Genomic DNA, 18789 nt, shown 5'->3' on the forward strand with positions numbered 1-18789 from the left:
CCTGCCATTGTTTTCAGGATGTATGGACAAAGGGAGCAGCTGGGTAAAGTGGTCCCCACCCTATGAACGAGAGCAGCTGGGGAGGGAGTCCATTTCCTGTGCTGACACCCGCTTTTCCTACGAGTCCCAACCAAAACTGAGATCTAGTTACTGGGCATTTCTCCCCAGATGGGACAAAGCCTGGGTTGAAATTTCTTAGATTGATAGCTTTGCAACTTTTCATTGATTGTGAAGAGACTCCAGATGGTTCCTTTGGACAGAAGTGTCTATTTTTCAGGTTTCTACATTTTTTACAAATGAGTCTTATGAGTGATTGTGATTTCAGGTTCTCCAGAAGAGTCTTCTGCTCCTGAAGATCCAGCCAAATCCAGTCTTTTTCCAGAAGGAAATGTATGATTTATTTCTTTTTTCTTATTTCAGCTGCCTGACATTACGTGGGAACTGGTTTAGGAAACAATAGATTTCATAGGCTTTTAGGGATCCAGTTATGCTGGTCACTGGTTCAGATAGTACATATGCCACAGGAAAAAAAGTAGTTGCAGGTCTTTGTGAATTACACAGTGAGGGTAAAGTGGTCCCCACCCTATGACAGACCAGCACAAGGCCAGAATAAGGCCGTTTAAGCCTATTGTGAACTTTGACAAAGCATGAAATCTCTTTCCCCATTTCTCCATCCCTTGCCAGGGCTTTTAGCACTTCTCTGCAATGTTTGGATTGATTTACTAGGGATGGGATGGCAAAGTAGACATATACCTGGCAGTCCATTGTGTCAAGTTCAGTAGGAATTGAGGGAGCAAATGCAATGGAGTGTTAGGCGACTTACAGACCTCCAATCTTATCCATTCCCAGCTCCTCAGCATCGACTCTATCATCAAACAGAGCATCCAGAAAGCTGTGATCCAGCTGGAAGACAAGACAGATAACAGTCGGCGTGCCACTGAGAGAATCATGATCATTCATAACTTGCTTTTCCAGGGTCACAGTAGAACCACATGTGAGTACAAATCATGGCCCAGAGTGGGTTAGCAGTTTTTATTTACATATGGCTGCATCTTGCACATTGCAAACCATGGAACAGGGGAAATTAAATGAGTGGTTTAATGATCTGTCCTGGTGCCTGTCTAGGCCAGTATAGGGGGAGGTCCCAAAGGAGAGAGGACTAGGATTGCTCAGGGCCTCTTCTGCTCTCCATGCACCCCATGTTGTGTGTTCTCAGAGTCTGAAACATCCAGATTTTTGCATGACCTTTGATGAAGTCCTTGGTAAAAAATCTGAGGCAAAGGTCACTTTATACTCTCCTGACTATTTTGGAGTCTAAAGCCACCCAATTGATTTCTACACAGAATTGATACAAATTATTTGTGGAAGTGATGTGGTGCCTTGATAGAAAACTGTGGCTTTAGCAAAATGCAAAGTGTCTGGTTTCATCATAAATCAAGCGCCAAAATCTTTGTAGGTGCATTTGGAAATTATTTTTTCCTGCAAATGGAAAGACTTTGTCACCATGGTGCATGATTTGCTCTTGATTGAGCAATAGGTTCCTGTCAGGTGCCTAGGATGTTTGTTAATGACTGAAAAAGAGAAGAGACTATGTTGCCACTTCAAAGATGTGATGGATCTGGGAAGTCCTTGCAATCATATGGTAAAACCAGAATTTAGTCTGCACTAAATTTTGGCTATAAGAAAATGTCCCTCAGGAAAAGATATTTTCTTGTGCTTGCATAGTGACACTTTCATTCCTCAGCACAATATAGAACAAATATTGCTTGTGGTTATATCAGTACTGAAAAGGAAACAATTCCATCATTTTTAATTTATATTGATACTAGTGTCATACCAATAAGAACAGAGTGTCAACTCTTCTGCAGCACTGTGACTATTCCTGTGACATACAATACTAAACATTTCTCCATATCAACATGAATATGAGAGTATTTATACACCAAATAATTTAATTCATACAATTATTTTTAAAAGACTGTGACAGAAAAAAGTGGATTTTCTTTCCTCCATCAAAAATAGCATGCCTTTACTAAATGTTGCCCCCAAAATCAACTCAGTAGCAACAAAGAGGAAAGGCAAGAGACTAGGGTAGAATATAAAGCCCCTGGTTTTTATAGTGGAGGAAACACAAGAACTTAAGTAGAGGTGTCTTTCTATGACTGGCTTTTCTTTAAAAACTTTGCATGGGAACCCCTTTTGTTCACAGGTTCTAATAAACATTGGTTTATAATTAGTTTCTAGTCATTTTATGAATGTGCTGAAAGTGCGAATTTGCCACCTCCTACAAGAACGTGAGAAAATAAGCTTTGAGCCAAGGGAGTGGATTTTCCGCAGAGCTGTCTCCAGTGAGTTCATCCTTGAAGATACTTCATTCAGGTACTTATATCTGTGCATCCCTTCCCAAATTTCTAACAGGTCTGTTTCTGAGAGCATTAAAAGAGCTGTAGTGTGTGAAGCACAATACTTAAAGGGTTTCAGACGTGAAAACCAGGAGGTATATTGCTCTCTGGTATATAGACGTAGATGTGAGTTTCTGATGAATAGGGGATTGGTCAGGTACAAAGTAGACATTTGACAGGCCATGTTATCGCTTCTAGGCGTGCGCTCTGGATGCATTTAGAAGACATTGTGGCCAATCTGTTTGCTCAAATTCTCGCAGTGGTGGATGCAAACAACAACCTGGATCATCTCTCTCCACTGTCTCCATTTTCAGAACTGTGGCTTCAGATGTTCCAAGAAGAATCATTCTTGAGAATTAAATATACCAGCAAGTAAGAGACTTGGTGGAAAAATACAGTATGTACATTAGGAGAATAAAAACCTGCTTTCATAATGCAACCCTCTGCAGAAAGAGAGAATAAAACAAGAAGTCTGAAGTTAAGATAAGCTCACACAGCTCATAACTTATCCTTGATAAGTCCTTTGTGTCACAACATTTGAATCGGAATCTTCCTGACCTCTTAAACCTTCAGCAGCTTAGAAACATTACCAAGACTCCAGTTCTTTGGAACAGCATTTAACACAGCGTAACATCAGAAACATTGTTCAGAATTTAGAAACTTGAATTTGAGTTCCCTAAGGTCAGAGCAGATGAATCCCTTCCCCAGCACAAAATACATTTAGTGTCCAACTATCACATTTTAACTGTTCAGTCAGCTTACTCTGAACAGCAGCTGTGGTCAGAGACAAGACAGATGTTGTCTGACTCAGCTGCCTTTCCCCTGCTGCAGTCTTTTCCAGCCTTCAGCTCCCAGTGACAGGAACATTTTCTGCTCCTGCCTTGTTTGCAGTGTTGCTGAGTTTATTTATAAAATATCTTTCTGTGCTTTTTAACCTTTTAAGCAGAACATATACCAGTGGCAGTCAGGAATTTCTCTGATGCTTCAGTTCAGTACAGATAGAGCATATTACATGATTGCTTCGTTCTGTGCCATTTAAGGAAACAAGATTCTAAGATTTCCGTGTTGTCAATGACTGAAGACCCGAACACATCTGTTTTTTGCCAGTTCCCATTCAGCTGGGTTTTGAAGGCCTACCTGGAGCAACTGTGGGAGAGAGTCTATAATATGAAAGGTAACATCAGACTTTTCAAGCAGGTATTGTTCTTTAACCCACGGAAGAAGATCTCAAAAGTTTGCCACAATAGCCAAAGGTTGTGGTAGGAGCAACCATAGCAGTTCTGTTCCCCATGTAACCATAATGACCTAGAACATTGGTGGTGCACTCCTGTTTTCCTGTCAACTTCTATTTTCTGTTTACCTGACACCTCTGTCCTTTCCTCTAGGTCATCCAAAAGTGCCAATGAAGGAACCAGCCAAATTGTTCCAAGCACTAATCAAGAATGTGTTGCCGCCAGATGGCAGTAATCCAGAGATGATGCAGTGTTACACGAATGACTTTCTAAGGATGACTTTTCCTGGGCAAGATATTTCTGTCTATGAGGTAAATGGGGTTTGGTGGAGTACAGGCTTTAAATGGCACTGGCTTGAGTCACAGTGCTGCAGATATCTATGGTTCCAAGAACCGGGGAAAAAAATTAGCTGCTCCTCTTCTGCACACTTCCCAACAACTGTTGGTGCTCAGTCTTAATTCCACCTTAAGAAAAATTTTTTTGATGGAGAAGGTTGACTGGACTGCTTCAGCAATGCTGAATGCCATTCTCAGTCCCCTGCTGTTTGTCTGGAGCAGAAATAACACCTTTCATTTTACCTGCAGATTCTGTCAAAAGCTCTTCTAGTCAATGCGAAACAGCTCTGCTTCTCTGTGGGGCAGGAGGAGATGAGCTTTTCCCCCATTTGGCTTCATATGGAATATTTCTACCTACGAGAGGAATATCAACTCTTTGTAGACTTGGTAAAAAGTGATGAGACTGTAACAAGCGAGCTGCAAAAGATGTATGAGAAGGACCCGCCAGAAATGGTGAGCAAAAGGGAACAGCTGGTGTTTTGCAGAGCAAAATGACACAGCCTGCTACTAACAATGGTCATGAGCAAATACTCAATGAAAGTGTGTAAGAAAAGAGTCAAGACTTAAGGGGATCATTCCTTGGAAGTATTTTCCAGCTTCCAGTAAGTCTTAGGGAGTTTTTGAGATAGTGGTCATACCCAGCTCATTCATACAAATATAGAATGGTTTGTGATGCAAGGGACCTACGGCTCATGTAGTTCCAACTCTCCTGCCATGGCCAGGGACACCTTCCACTAGACTACATTGCTCAAAGCCCCATCCAACCTGGGCTTAAACACTTCCAGGGAAGGGGCATCCACAAATTCTCTGGGCAACCTGTTCCAGTGTTTCACCACCCTCACAGTAAAGAATTTCTTCTTTATATCTAATCTGTGTCTATGCTCTTTCAGATTAAAAACATTACCCCTTGTCTTATCACTACAGGCCCTTGCAAAAAGTTCCTCTCCCACTTTCTTGTAGGTCCCCTTCAGTTACTAGAAAGCTGCTATAATATGTCCCCAGACCCTCCTCTTCTCCAGGCTGAACAGCCCCAACTCTCTCAGCCTTTCCTCATAGGAAAGATGTTCCAAACCTCTGATCATTTTTGTGGCCCTCCTTTGACTCATTCCAACAGGTCCATGTCTTTCTTATGTTGGGGGCCACAGAGCTGAACGCAGGACTCCAGGTGGAGTCTCACCAGAGCAGAGCAGATGGGCAGAATCACCTCCCTCGACATGCTCGCCATGCTTATTTTGATGCAACCCAGGATATGGTTGGCTTTCTGGGCTGCGAGTGTACACTGCCAGGTCACGTTGAGTTTCTTGTCAACCAGCACCCCCAAGTCCTTCTCCTCAGGGCTGCGCTCAATCCATTTGCTGCCCAGCCTGTATTTATGATTGGGATTGCCCAGACCCAGGTGCAGCACCTTGCACTTGGCCTTGCTGAACTTCATGAGGTTTGCATAGACCCGCCTCTCAAGTCTGTCAAGGTCCCTCTAGATGGAATCCCTTCCCTCCAGCATGTAAATCACACCACACAGCTTGGTGTTGTCCGCAAACTTGCTGAGGGTGCACTCAATCCCACTGTCCATGTTGCTGGCAAAGATGTTAAACAGCACTGGTCCCAACATCAACCTCTGAGGAACACCACTCGTCACTGGTTTCCACTTGGACATTGAGCTGTTGACCATGAACCTTAGAGTATGACCATCCAGCCAATTCCTTATCCACCAAGTAGTCCATCCATCAAATCCATGTCTTTCCAATTTAGAGACAAGGATGTCCTGTGGGACAGTGCCAAATGATTTGCTCAAGTCTAGGTAGATGACATCAGTTGCTCTTCCCTTATCCACCAATGCAGTTACCCCACCATAGAAGGCCACCAAATCTGTCAGGCATGATCTGTTGTTAGTGAAGCCATGTTGGCTGACACCAATCATCTCCTTATTTTCCATGTGCCTTACCATAGTTTCCGGGAGGATCTGCTCCGTGATTTTGCCAGGCACAGAGGTGAGACTGACTGGCCTGTAGTTCTCCGAGTCTCACTTTTTTCCCTTTTTTAAAATGGGGGTTATGTTTTCCCTTTTCCAATCAATGGGAACTTCACTGGACTGCCATGACTTTTCAGATATGATGGATAATGGCTTAACAACTTCATCCGCCAGTTCCTTCAGGACCCGCGGATGCACCTCGTCAGGTCCCGTGGACTTGTGCACCTTCAGGTTCCTTAGATGGTCTCAAACCTGATCTTCCCCACCAAAGGACCTGTGCTTCATCCTTCTCTAACCATTTTTTAATTCCATTTATACTTTTTGGTCTTCAAAACTTCCATAATTTAGTCTGCACTGTGTAGAAACCTGTTACGCATCCTTTTGCTTGTGTTGTTCTGGGAATGACATTCATCACTTCTTAGACGGGCAGACATTATAGGTGATGGTCGCAGTATTTAACTTCTGGGCTGGGGTCTAAGTTTGGATTCAGGCACTGTAGCTTATATGTCTGCAGGTATGTGTCTACATTTGCAATGGTCATCTGATCTGCTGTGATTGCTAGGGAAAACATAGGGTTTAGAGACAGTGGAGAGTGACTCACGACTGAAGGGAGGGGTGCAGATCAGTTGCCCACGAGTAGGCACCTGCTGACATTTCAGGTGCTGTCAGCCTCAAGCTCCTGCTGCAGTAGGGCATGGAGTTTCCTGTAGGCCTTGTGCCCTATCTGCCAGCTACATATAGATGTCTCAGAGATTCAAAGGCATTTCAACCGACAGCACAGACCTACAGTAGGGCAACTGAATCCCACCTAAATATTTAAGTCTTTCCAAAGAACAAGCCATTCAACAATCCTAAACGTCTCTCTGTAAAATGGAAGAACTGTTCTTTGGAGTACCTTTTTCTCCCTCCTGAACACCAAGGGGACTGAAGGCAACAAGCTTAGAATCTTAGAGCTGAAAGTTTCACTGTGGAGGGAAACCAGTGCTCTGATTCAAGTATTCAAACAGTATTCAAGACACAAGTGCAACACAGTGTTGTACTGTGGTACAGTTATGGATTCTGTCCTGTTCTCACTTCCCTACCTAATGAATTTCTCCTCTGGTATTTGTTGCTGTGTGCACCAAGCTAAGGTTTTCAAAGAATTCCTCATCACAGCCTCCAAAGCTTTTTTTTTTTTTTTTTTTCCACCAAGGTGCAATGGGTCTAGGTCATCTATAAAAGCTTCTTTTTTCTTCTCTCTTTTTAAATATAATTTCAGTTTGTCACTCTTGACACCTTGAACATTCTCCTGAAGAAAGTGCAGCCCACAGACAATCTTCTGTCGTTTGAGGGCTGTAAAGAATGGCTTAGAAGGGTCAAGTCCATTAAGCCCTGGATGCAGTGGATCAGTACGGACAACTACCAGATTCATCTTTACCAGAAGAAAAGGGAACTCCTGAGGCGTGTGTTGTAAGTCCGACCCTTCTCAACAAGCTTATCTTCGTCTTTCAAGTAAAAAGTCCTCTTTCAGACAAGCCAGTTTTTTTTCCTTCAAGTTGTTGTCATGTGTTCACCAAAAGATTCTGCCAGCTCCCACCAAAAGATTTGAAAACTAAAATGTTTGAAGCTTAATAATACAGTCTGTGGAGAACAATTGCTGATAGCCTACCCTTTTACTCTGGAGTTCCTAATTCAGTGTTTCAATGAACAGAAAGACTTCAGCCAAATGTCTGGGGCCTTACCTCGCCTCTTCTATGAGCTTGGTGCCTACAATGTGAGCTTAATCCATCCTTTCTTTGGGAACCCATAGTAATTAGTTTGATAATCTTGATCCCTGAATCTATTGGCTCCTTTGTAATCCTTTGCTCATTCTGTTGTCTGGTTATCACAAAAGTATTGGCAAATTCACTCCAAAAAGCTGTGTTAAGAACTACGCATTTTGATCACGGTCATGCACCCTTCATTCCTTGACAATAAGACCTATTTTCCTGAACATCTGACTGCATGCTTGACCATGCCCAGGATGCTTGCTGTAGTAGATCAGATATCTCCATAGACAAAACCCAGTAATGACTCAATAACTCAGTTTGGTCTGGGGACACTCCAGCAAGTGAGGTAGAAAGGACCATGCCATATTTTTCTCTCCTTGTTTAGTCTAGTCCTCCAAAGCCAGCTCAAGAGGTCTTGTGTCCTCAAATAATCTCACAGTACCTGGGACCTGTCATAGAAATCTTGGTTGGAAGCGACCTCAGAGGTCTGTAGGCCAACCTCCCACTTAAAATTGCATCATTGACAACAGTAAAGTAGGTCACCTCTGGCTTTCAGTGGCAAGTCTTGAAGCTTTTTTCAACATCCCTGTGTGTGTGTTTTCCAGACATCAATGGACCTGCACCAACATTGTCTACATGTTCTTTGACCACCTGCTGCACAATGAGACACAGATAGATGAGAAGCTTCTGAGACTTCTTGTGAAGCAGTTCATCTTCACCTGGAATGTATGTGCTCAGTGTAGCTCTTGCCTGGACAACTGATAGCCTTAGAGACCAGCAGAGTTTGGAAGGAGCCTTATCTTCCAGAGATTCCTCTGGCTCCAGTGTGAGGGAGGACATAGAAATAGGAAGAGGGTGGGAAGAGGGTGGAAACACCATCCAGCACAAAAAACACTGAGATTTCAGAATCATCATGAAAGCACCCCAAAATCGGAATTTTATTTAAAATAAGGTTTGCTTGAAAGCTTAAGACGTATTTCAGGCCAATTATAGCTGGCATTACATGAGCAAAGTTGCTTGGTGGGTCTGTTTGACTTTGGTGTTTTATTATGTGATTTTGTGGTGCTGACATCCCATATTGTTCGTCTTTCATATGCCAAGAAGATACTTCCATTAAGCTTTCACTATCCTTTCTTTCCTACAGCGTCTGACTGAAACGCAAAATTTTGAGCCAGCAGAAAGTTTTGAGTTGGTGACAAAAGTGCTCAAGAAATGCAACCAAAATGCTGACACTGTGTACCTTGTGTAAGTCCATGCCAAAAAAAAAAAAAAGGCAAGCTGTTCTGGGGACATTTTACATCAAAACCATTTTTTGAAAGGCATGGGCTAAGATTGTTACTAGTCAATGGGGATGAATCTCCACAGGCCAAAGGATTCCCCCCAGAGACTCCTACTGTCAGGACATGTAACACCCAACCTCAGAAGGCCATCGAACAAAGTCTTAGTCTTCCCTGTGCAGTGTTGTGCCTGGCTGGTGACAGAGACAACCCTGGAACTGAATCTGGTGTAACTGATGTAGGTACCCACAGGCCTAGTGAGACCTTGAATAAGGCCCACCCCCTTCACCCAGCCACGCTTAGCATGACAGGCCACATGTCTTAGATGGGATGGTCCTTGGTGGAGCCACTCCATTATTAAACTAGTAGATGTTGCTCTTATTTCTCTGCTTGCAAGTAAGGCTAGTTAAAAAAGACCATCCAGTTTTGATGCCCACAGCAAACACTTGATGTGAGGATCCCACACCCACCCTCAAGTCTGGCACCAGTGTAAAATCAGCTGTTAGTTGTGTCTTCCTTTGGTGGCATCTTTCAGGAAAGGTGTGAAGGACTGCAAGAGCTGTCTACTGGAGATCACCGACCCAGCAGAGCTGCCCTGTGGTCACATTTTCTGCTCGCAGTGCATCTGTGAGTGGAGAAGCAAGCAGTGTAAGATCTGCAAGAATAACTTCCCAGAGGATTATACACCCACAGCTACAGCAGCCACAAGGTATCCTGTAACTAGTAAAACAACTAGTTTTGTTGTTTCAGTCTCTATCACTTCGTATGAAACACTGGAATAGTTACCAGAGTAGAGGCTACACAAATGTCATTAACACGTGAGCTCCATGGAAATGTCAGTATTTACCATGTGTAGCAAACCTTTGGTGGTGCAAGTATTCACGTGAGTGATCTGGGGTAAATTCTAGCCCTTTTACTTCCATCTCAACAGGACGTCTATCCAGGCATACATACTACATAAGAATCCATTTTCCTTTTTTCTCTAGCTATTTTGAGTGGAGATAGGAAAGAGGGAGAGCACAGGGGAAGAAGAAAGTTTGTCCTCAGTATTCAAGAAAAAATGCTGTAGTGGGTTTTATGGGAGTCAATTTCCCTTTCTATTTAAAAAGTGTAGTTCTCTACAGTTTAGGTGTACTTGGTCTCCTGGTCACATTCAGAGAAGCAGAAAACCATAGAACCATAGAATTATTAAGGTTGGAAAAGACCTCTAGGATCATGAAGTCCAACTGTCAACCCAACACCACCAAGCTTGCTAAACCATATCCTGAAGTGCCACATCTACCCTTTTTTTGAACACCTCCAAGGATGGTGACTCCACCACTTCCCTGGGCAGCCTGTTCCAATGTTCGACCACTTTTTCAGTAAAGAAATTTTTCCTAATATCCAATCTAAACCTCCAATGGCACAACTTCAGGCCATTTCCTGTCGTCCTATCACTAGTTACTTAGAAGAAGAGACCAACACCTGCCTCCCTACAACCTCCTTTCAGGTAGTTGTAGAGAGCAATAAAGTATTCCCTCAGCCTCCTATTTTCCAGACTAAACAACCCCAGTTTCCTCAGCCAGTCCTCATAAGACTTGTTCTCTAGACCCCTCACCAGCCTCGTTGCCCTTCTCTGGACAAGCTCCAACACCTCAATGTTCTTCTTGTAGTGAGGAGCCCAAAACTGAACTCAGTATTCGAGGCACGGCCTCACCAGTGCCGAGTGCAGGAACATGATCACCTCCCTACTCCTGCTGGCCACACTATTCCTGATACAAAGAGAAGTTGTTGCTTTGCTTTGTTGCATCTTGATGGTAGATCTTGATTTTATTCCCCCCTACAGGGAAGCTGTTGCATGTCACAACAAATTCAGGAGGAAATGTAACTCCTTCTTTGTGGAGTTTGTCACCACTTCCGTCTTGGGAGACAGAGACCCACCATCCCCAAAAGTCATCACTCAGCTAATCCAGTTTGTGGCCCGCAAGCCACCCAGCCCTGAGCACCAGACAGTAAAAAGGGGTAAGAGCCTGACCTCACTGGGACAGTGACCTGATCTTGTACTGAAGGAAAGTAATGAATGTCATCCTTCATTTTTAGTGTGCAAGTCAAAAAGTGAGCTGTCACCTTTTGAAGAGTGCATGGACACCAGTCCAACAATCAAGTCCTCCCTCTTGAAACTGCTCCTGCGACATGGGTTAGCATGAGCTAGCTCCCAGCCTGATCACTGAGACACAGGGGCTACATGGATGCTCACATTCTATCTCTTTTTTTGTCACAGGTTCAACAACATAAAGGTTCACCTGGAAGAATACCTTTCTGAGATGGAGGAAAAGATAACCTTCAACAAAAGGAACTGGAACCATTTCAACTTCATGGTTGTGCATTGTCTGGAGGTAAGTGCAAATATCCTTGAGATGTTCCTGGAATCCACATTCAAACTAACCATCATTTCCTGTCATGCCCTTTGCAGGTCACACTCTTCTCTCTCTTTCCCCTCAATGGATTCTGAGGCTGTCTGGAATTGGCTGCTGACCTCCTTTGGTTATGTGCCTAAGTGTAGTCTGGAAGAACCCAGGCCTGAATTAATAGGGTCCAGTTACAGTCTGAATTTCAGAGCTGGAGCTCCTGGAGGACAGGAGTGCCCATTGCCTGATTTGTAAGCCACAAGCGCCTCCCTTGAGCACAGCTGATACTCTAAGCAGAACTGCCCCGGGTCTTTGTTTCACTTTGAACTGGTGCACTACAGATATGCACAAGCATCTCTTCATCATGTGATTCTCCACCAAGTGAATCATGGAGGCAGTCCTCTCTTGCTAGAGAAGCAGAGTTGGGGCTACCCTCAGAGGTGATGAAAAATAGTCCACCTGCAAAGCAGGTCATTGCTGGGGACTTGAGATTCACAGGCTACAGCATCACAGCAGAAATGAGCTCTGCACCTTGTGAAAAGGCTTAGGAAAGAAGAAGGGACTACCCAGAACTTATGGCAGCTTTGGACTCCTAACTTTTCCTCTCTCCTTTTCTGTTGAACAGGATTTTCTGTATCCTTCTTCACAAGAAGATATCAGCCAGCTTGCTGAAAGCTGCCTCTCTACTGCAGACCTTTCTGCTTTGTGCTCACAGAAGGCCTCAAAAATTGACACCCTCCAGTTCATAGCCCGTCTCCGTTTCTCCATCAGCCACGTGGCCACTGTGCTTGGCAGACGGGTGCTCTGTGGTGAGTTCTTCTGCTAGCAGTGGAGAGCATGAGATATGTGTTTTCTCATAAGCAGGTTTAGAACAAGCCAAACATTTCCTAGTACAGGAGGTTTCTTCTGAAAAAACAAAAGGGAAAAAGAAGAGGAAAAAAACACAAGGTTTTGTCTAAATTTAAGGGGTTTAACAGACAATTTTTCAAGAGGTGATTTAGGATCAAAGGGCTAATTTATTTCTTTTAAATCTAGATAATTTTTAACCCTCTTGTTCTGATAGTGTAAAACTATTTTTTGCAGCATTGAAACTGAACGGGGTTAAAGTTGCTAAATGTTGTATATAATCAGGTTGCATCCAAAGATGTGCACCCAAAATGTATATATTACCTAGAACTTGCTCTGAAACCATTTTCATTTTTCTGGATTATTTTCTCAGTATTGAAACATCTAATTTTTGTTCAGAGTTAAACTTACTTGAATATTGGCATTTCATCTGAAAGAATAATTCTCCAGGCTTAATGGGTGGTGTGCAGCAGTGTATCATGATAGTCATTTAGATGTCTACAGGTAGGTGCATGTGCTTGGGCTCTGTTTTCCAATTAGTCTGTGAGAATGACAAGCAGAGTCAATGCAGTTAACACTGAACACATGTGAGTCTTTTGGTTTAGCAGAGGATGTATTGCACCTTAAATTCTGTTGATTCACTTCCTTACATCTTTGTCAGCTTTGAAGCGTGTCCAAGTAAAGTCTGAGTAAAGAGACCAACACAATCTTACCTCAACCCATATAATCAATGGAGATACAGGAGACCTTTTATAAGGCTGAGATATAAAATAGCCCAGAGGATTCCCACTTCTCTCAGCAACCTAGAACACAGCCATGAGATTGCTCTCTACCTTCTGGACAGCCTTTGAGAGCTTTCCTTTCTGACCTAAGATAGATGCTAGAGAAGATTACCTGACCATGATCCTATATGGGCCAAAAATGGGAAAACAGTGGGCCATTCACTCCCCATATTCATTGCCTAGTATTCTACTTCCCTCCATGCTGTAGGTGTTAAGAAGCCCCAGATACTATGGTTGTAGGCCATATTTCTACTCTTAGTGAAAAAGTGTTTTTGCAACCTAAGCATGTAGTATGCTTGTAAAAACGATCTATGATACATGACTGCATGGGAGTGAACCTAATGGGAAATCTCACTGGTAGCTGCAGATCCGAACATACCATCTCCTGGTGGGAACAAGCAAGAAGAGCAAGACCTGGTGAATGCAATGAAGAAACTGGTTGCAAATGCACAGACACCATGGCCTCAAATATTCCTCATTAGAAATCTCTATCACAGCTATGGGTTCGTCCCAATGCAGAAGATCCTTCAAGAAGAAAAATGGATTTTACCCAGAGGGGTTGAAATTTCACAGGTGAGTATATTCCAAAAGCCCATCTACAGGTCACTGAATTTGTGCCACCCAAGCATACACATGTACACTGGCTTGCCTTTGCAGACAGGTCTGAGGGTGTACAACTGGCTAATTTGAGCCTTGCCTGGTGAAATATAACTTGTATTGTAGCCTGTGTAGCCAATGGGATAGTATTCACCCAACTAAAGTAATGAAAAATTGCTTTGAGGGGCTTTCTTCCAGTCTGGGGAGAGATACAAGCTCCTCTAGCAAACAATCATCCATCCTTCATACCTGCTTAGCATGTGACTGTTCCCCTCGAAGGACCTATTTATGTATTTGGAAGATTGCAGAAATGAAACAACTGCACAGCAAAATTCAAACAGAACCAATTTCGGCGAAGCTACTGAAGGTGAACGGTTCTGGAGCAGAGGCTCGCGCCGAGGGACCCTTTCTCCGGTGGCAAAACCGCAGCGGCGAGGCGGCAAAAAGCGCGGAGAGAGAGAGGAGACCCCAGCACCCCCCCCCACCCCCCCCCACCCGAGCGGGAAAGCGGGAGGTGCCAACGAGCGGCAGCTCTGACTCAGCGGGGGCGGAGTCGAGTGTGACAGCGGCCAAACCCCCTCAGGGATAAGAGCAGCCCCCAGGGAGCGCGGGCGAACAGAGCCGGCAAACAGAGGCGGCGCAGCAGCCCGGGAGCGGCGCAGCAGTTTGCGCGGCAGTTCGAGCGGGCAGGGCGAGCGGGGAAGGCGACAGGCAGGGTACAGCCGCCCCTTCTGGCAACTCAAGTAGTGGGCATCGCTCTTCCAGGAGATATTCTAGCCATGGTTACCACCCGTGGTAAAGCTGTTGCTCGAAGGAGTGTGGGGACCTGTCCAGGTCTCTGGCTGCAGTGAGTGCCTGAGCCTGGCGCTCGTACCGGCGGACAGCAGAGACAACTGCTGTGTTCGGTGCGAGCAGGTGAACGACCTGCCTCAGCCTGGTGGCAGAGCTGAAGGAGGAATTGAAGAGGCTGAGGAGCATCCGGGAGTGTGAGAGGGAGATCAACTGGTGGAGCCGCACCCTGCCCTCCCTGAGGCCGAGGCAGCAGGAGGCGGCTCCACAGAAAGCAGAGAACCCCCTACCCTCTTGCCACCGAGCAGAAAGAGGGGGCCTAAGAGATGGTGGGGAATGGAAACGGGTCCCTGCTCGGGGGGGCAAGCGAATCTCCCCCCAGCCTCCCTCACCGGCCCAGTTGCCCTTAAGCAACAGATATGGGGCTCTGGAATGTGAGGGACTGGCCACAGAGGATGTGGGTGAAGGTGAGGCTCCATCCAGGGGGTTGCCTAGAACGAGTCAGACAGCCCACGTATTACAACTGCCTCAACTAAGAAAAAAAGGAGGGTCATTGTCATAGGTGATTCCCTTCTGAGGGGAACAGAGGGGCCGATCTGCCGACCGGACCCATTCCACAGGGAAGTCTGCTGCCTCCCTGGGGCCCGGGTTAGGGATGTTGCGAAGAAACTCCCTGGTCTGGTGCGGCCTTCTGATTATTACCCCTTCTTGGTAATGCAGGTTGGCGGGGACGAGATAGCAGAAAGAAGTCCCAAGGCCATCAAAAGGGACTTCAGGGCACTGGGGCGATTGGTTGAGGGATCAGGGGCGCAGGTGGTGTTTTCCTCCATCCCATCAGTGGCAGGGAACAGCACTGAAAGGGGCAGGAAAACTCACCTGGTTAACAGGTGGCTCAGGGACTGGTGCCATCAGTCAAATTTTGGCTTCTTTGATCATGGGGAGGTGTACACAGCACCGGGCCTGCTGGCGACAGGTGGAACTCAGCTATCTCAAAGGGGAAAAAGAATTCTTGGCCACGAGCTGGCGGCGGTCATTGAGAGGGCTTTAAACTGGGTTCGAAGGGGGAAGGGGATATTGCCCAGCTCACTAGGGATGAGCCTAGGCTTGGAGTGCCAACGCCAGGGGTGAGATTGACAGCCCAGCTCAAGTGTGTTTACACCAATGCACATAGCATGGGCAATAAACAGGAGGAGCTGGAAGCCATTATACAGCAGGACGGCTACGACTTGGTCGCCATCACAGAAACATGGTGAGACAACTCGCATGACTGGCATGCTGTCATAGATGGCTACAGACTCTTTAGGAAAGACAGACCAACAAGGAGAGGTGGGGGAGTTGCTCTATATGTGAGGGAGCAACTGGAACGCATTGAGCTTGGCCTGGGGGCAAGTGAAGAAGGAGTTAAAAGCTTGTGGGTTAGAATTAAGGGACAGGCTCATAAGGGTGACATTACGGTGGGTGTGTACTACAGGCCACCTGACCAGGAGGAGGAGGTTGATTGAGGCCTTCTACAGGCAGCTGCAAGCAGCCTCACAGTCACAGGCCCTGGTTCTCATGGGGGACTTCAACCACCCTGACATCAGCTGGGAAGACCATACAGCTAGGCAGGCGCAATCCAGGAGGTTCCTACAGAGCATCGATGATAACTTTCTGATGCAAGTGGTGGAGGAACCAACAAGGAAAGGCGCGCTGCTGGACCTCGTGTTAACAAACAAGGAGGGACTGTTGGAGGATGTGAAGGTTGGAGGTAGACTCGGCTGCAGTGACCATGAAATGGTCGAGTTCAGGTTCCTGCATGGAGGAAGCAGGGCGATAAGCAGGATCAAAACCCTGGACCTCAGGAGGGCTGACTTTGCCCTCTTCAAGGAGCTAGTGGGAGGAATCCCATGGGCCAGGGCTCTCGAAGGCAGGGGGGTCCATGAGTGCTGGTCGCTCTTTAAACAACACTTCTTCCATGCACAGGAGCAATGCATCCCCCTGAGAAAGAAATCTAGCAAAGGAGGCAGGAGACCTGCATGGTTAAACAAGGAGCTTCTAGCGGAGATCAGGCGGAAGAGAAAGGTCCATGGAATGTGGAAAGAGGGGCAGGCCACTTGGGAAGAGTACAGAAACGTGGTGAGAGCATGCAGGGATGCGACGAGGAAGGCCAAGGCCCACCTGGAATTGAAGCTGGCAAGGGATGTCAAAAACAACAAGAAGGGCTTCTTCAACTACATCAGCTGCAAAAGGAAGGCTAGGGACAACGTGGGGCCACTGCTGAATGAGGCGGGTGTCCTGGTGACGGAGGATGCGGAGAAGGCAGAGCTACTGAATGCCTTCTTTGCTTCAGTCTTCAGTGCTAAGACTGGCCCTCAGGAATCCCAGGCCCCGGAGGTAAGAGAAGAAGCCTACAAAGAGGACGACTTTCTCTTGGTCGAGGAGGACTGTGTGAGGGATCGCTTAAGTGATCTGGATGTCCACAAATCCATGAGCCCCGATGGAATGCACCCACGAGTGCTGAGGAAGCTGGCGGATGTCATTGCTGAGCCACTCTCCATCATCTTTGAGAGGTCCTGGAGGACAGGAGAGGTGCCCGAGGACTGGAGAAAGGCCAATGTCACTCCAATCTTCAAAAAGGGCAAGAAGGAGGACCCAGGGAACTACAGGCCGGTCAGCCTGACCTCCATCCCGGGAAAGGTGATGGAGCAGCTTATCCTGGAGGCCATCATCAAGCAAGTGGAGGAAAAGAAGGTTATCAGGAGTAGTCAGCATGGATTCACCAAGGGGAAATCGTGCCTGACCAATCTGATAGCTTTCTACAATGACATGACTGGCTGGGTAGACGAAGGGAGAAGCCGTGGATGTTGTCTACCTTGACTTCAGCAAGGCTTTCGACACAGTCTCCCATGATATCCTCCTAGGGAAGCTGAGGAAATGTGGGCTGGATGAGTGGTCGGTGAAGTGGATAGAGAACTGGCTGAATGGCAGAACTCAGAGGGTTGTCATCAGCGGCGCTGAGTCTAGTTGGAGGCTGGTGACAAGTGGTGTCCCCCAGGGGTCAGTACTGGGCCCAGTCTTGTTTAACTTCTTCATCAACGACCTGGATGAAGAGTTAGAATGTACCCTCAGCAAGTTTGCTGACGACACCAAACTAGGAGGTGTGGTAGATACACCAGAAGGCTGTGCTGCCATTCAGCGTGACCTGGATAGGCTGGAAAGCTGTGCAGAGAGGAACCTGATGAGGTTCAACAAAGCCAAATGCAGGGTCCTGCACCTGGGGAGGAACAACCTCATGCACCAGTACAGGCTTGGGGTGGACCTGCTGGAGAGCAGCTCTGTGGAGAGGGACCTAGGCGTCCTGGTGGACGACAGGTTAACCATGAGCCAGCAGTGTGCCCTGGCTGCCAAGAAGGCCAATGGGATCCTGGGGTTCATCAAGAAGAGTGTGGCCAGCAGGACGAGGGAGGTTCTCCTTCCCCTCTACACTGCCCTGGTGAGGCCTCATCTAGAGTACTGTGTCCAGTTCTGGGTTCCCCAGTTCAAGAAAGATGAAGAGCTACTGGAGAGAGTCCAGCGGAGGGCTACGAGGATGATGAGGGGACTGGAACATCTCCCCTACGAGGAGAGGTTGAGGGAACTGGGCTTCTTCAGCCTGAAGAAGAGAAGGCTGTGAGGGGACCTTATAAATGCTTACAAATATCTGAAGGGTGGGTGTCAGGAGGATGGGGCCAAGCTCTTTTCAGTGGTGCCCAATGACAGGACAAGGGGCAATGGGCACAAACTGAGGCACAGGAAGTTCCGTCTGAACATGAGGAAGAACTTCTTCCCTCTAGGGTGACGGAGCACTGGAACAGGCTGCCCAGGGAGGTTGTGGAGTCTCCTTCTCTGGAGATATTCAAGACCCGCCTGGACAAGGTCCTGTGCACCCTGCTGTAGGTGACCCTGCTTCAGCAGGAGGGTTGGACTAGATGACCCACAGAGGTCCCTTCCAACCCCTGCTATTCTGTGATTCTGTAATTTCAGACTCCATATCTCTACAGCACCTCAAGTTAACCCTTGTGATACAAATACAAGTTTTAAAAGATGGAAAAACAGTTTCTGACATTCACAACACAAAACCTTGATCATTTGTGAGTGGTCCATCTGAATGCTTCAGTGGGCTTGAGATAGCCTTCTACGTACTGGTGGTATCTTCATTATGATAACGTAACTCACATCTGTGTTTCACAGCATATGGGTGCCTGGTCAAATAGAACACTGATGTTTTCAGTGCTGGACAAAGCAGAAAATGTAATAAAAACCAGAAATCCCCAGGAAGTCCGGAAACTGATGGTGAGTATCCATTGCGTCTCCTACAGAAGATTTCTGTGGGGTGTTTGTAGAAAGCTATAGGAATTTCCTTATGAATTGGAGACAGAAGGATCATTGCATTTATATAGAACACCA

At 46.2% G+C, this 18789-nt stretch overlaps 1 protein-coding gene across 1 annotated transcript in view; it reads left to right on the forward strand.

Moving 5' to 3' along the window:
• LOC104333073 (E3 ubiquitin-protein ligase rnf213-alpha-like) overlaps positions 1-18789 on the forward strand; it is a 76291-nt gene that overhangs the window by 34300 nt on the left and 23202 nt on the right. Inside the window, 17 exon segments of the mRNA XM_075418513.1 lie at positions 326-390; positions 850-994; positions 2238-2379; positions 2601-2774; positions 3443-3576; positions 3788-3945; positions 4219-4422; positions 7197-7387; positions 8292-8412; positions 8831-8931; positions 9499-9672; positions 10789-10964; positions 11043-11139; positions 11224-11338; positions 11976-12159; positions 13340-13551; positions 18574-18675. Coding sequence (XP_075274628.1) covers positions 326-390; positions 850-994; positions 2238-2379; positions 2601-2774; positions 3443-3576; positions 3788-3945; positions 4219-4422; positions 7197-7387; positions 8292-8412; positions 8831-8931; positions 9499-9672; positions 10789-10964; positions 11043-11139; positions 11224-11338; positions 11976-12159; positions 13340-13551; positions 18574-18675 — 2495 coding nt within the window.

The sequence above is a fragment of the Opisthocomus hoazin genome, chromosome 1 (genome assembly GCF_030867145.1).
Source record: "Opisthocomus hoazin isolate bOpiHoa1 chromosome 1, bOpiHoa1.hap1, whole genome shotgun sequence".
Lineage (NCBI taxonomy): Eukaryota > Metazoa > Chordata > Aves > Opisthocomiformes > Opisthocomidae > Opisthocomus > Opisthocomus hoazin.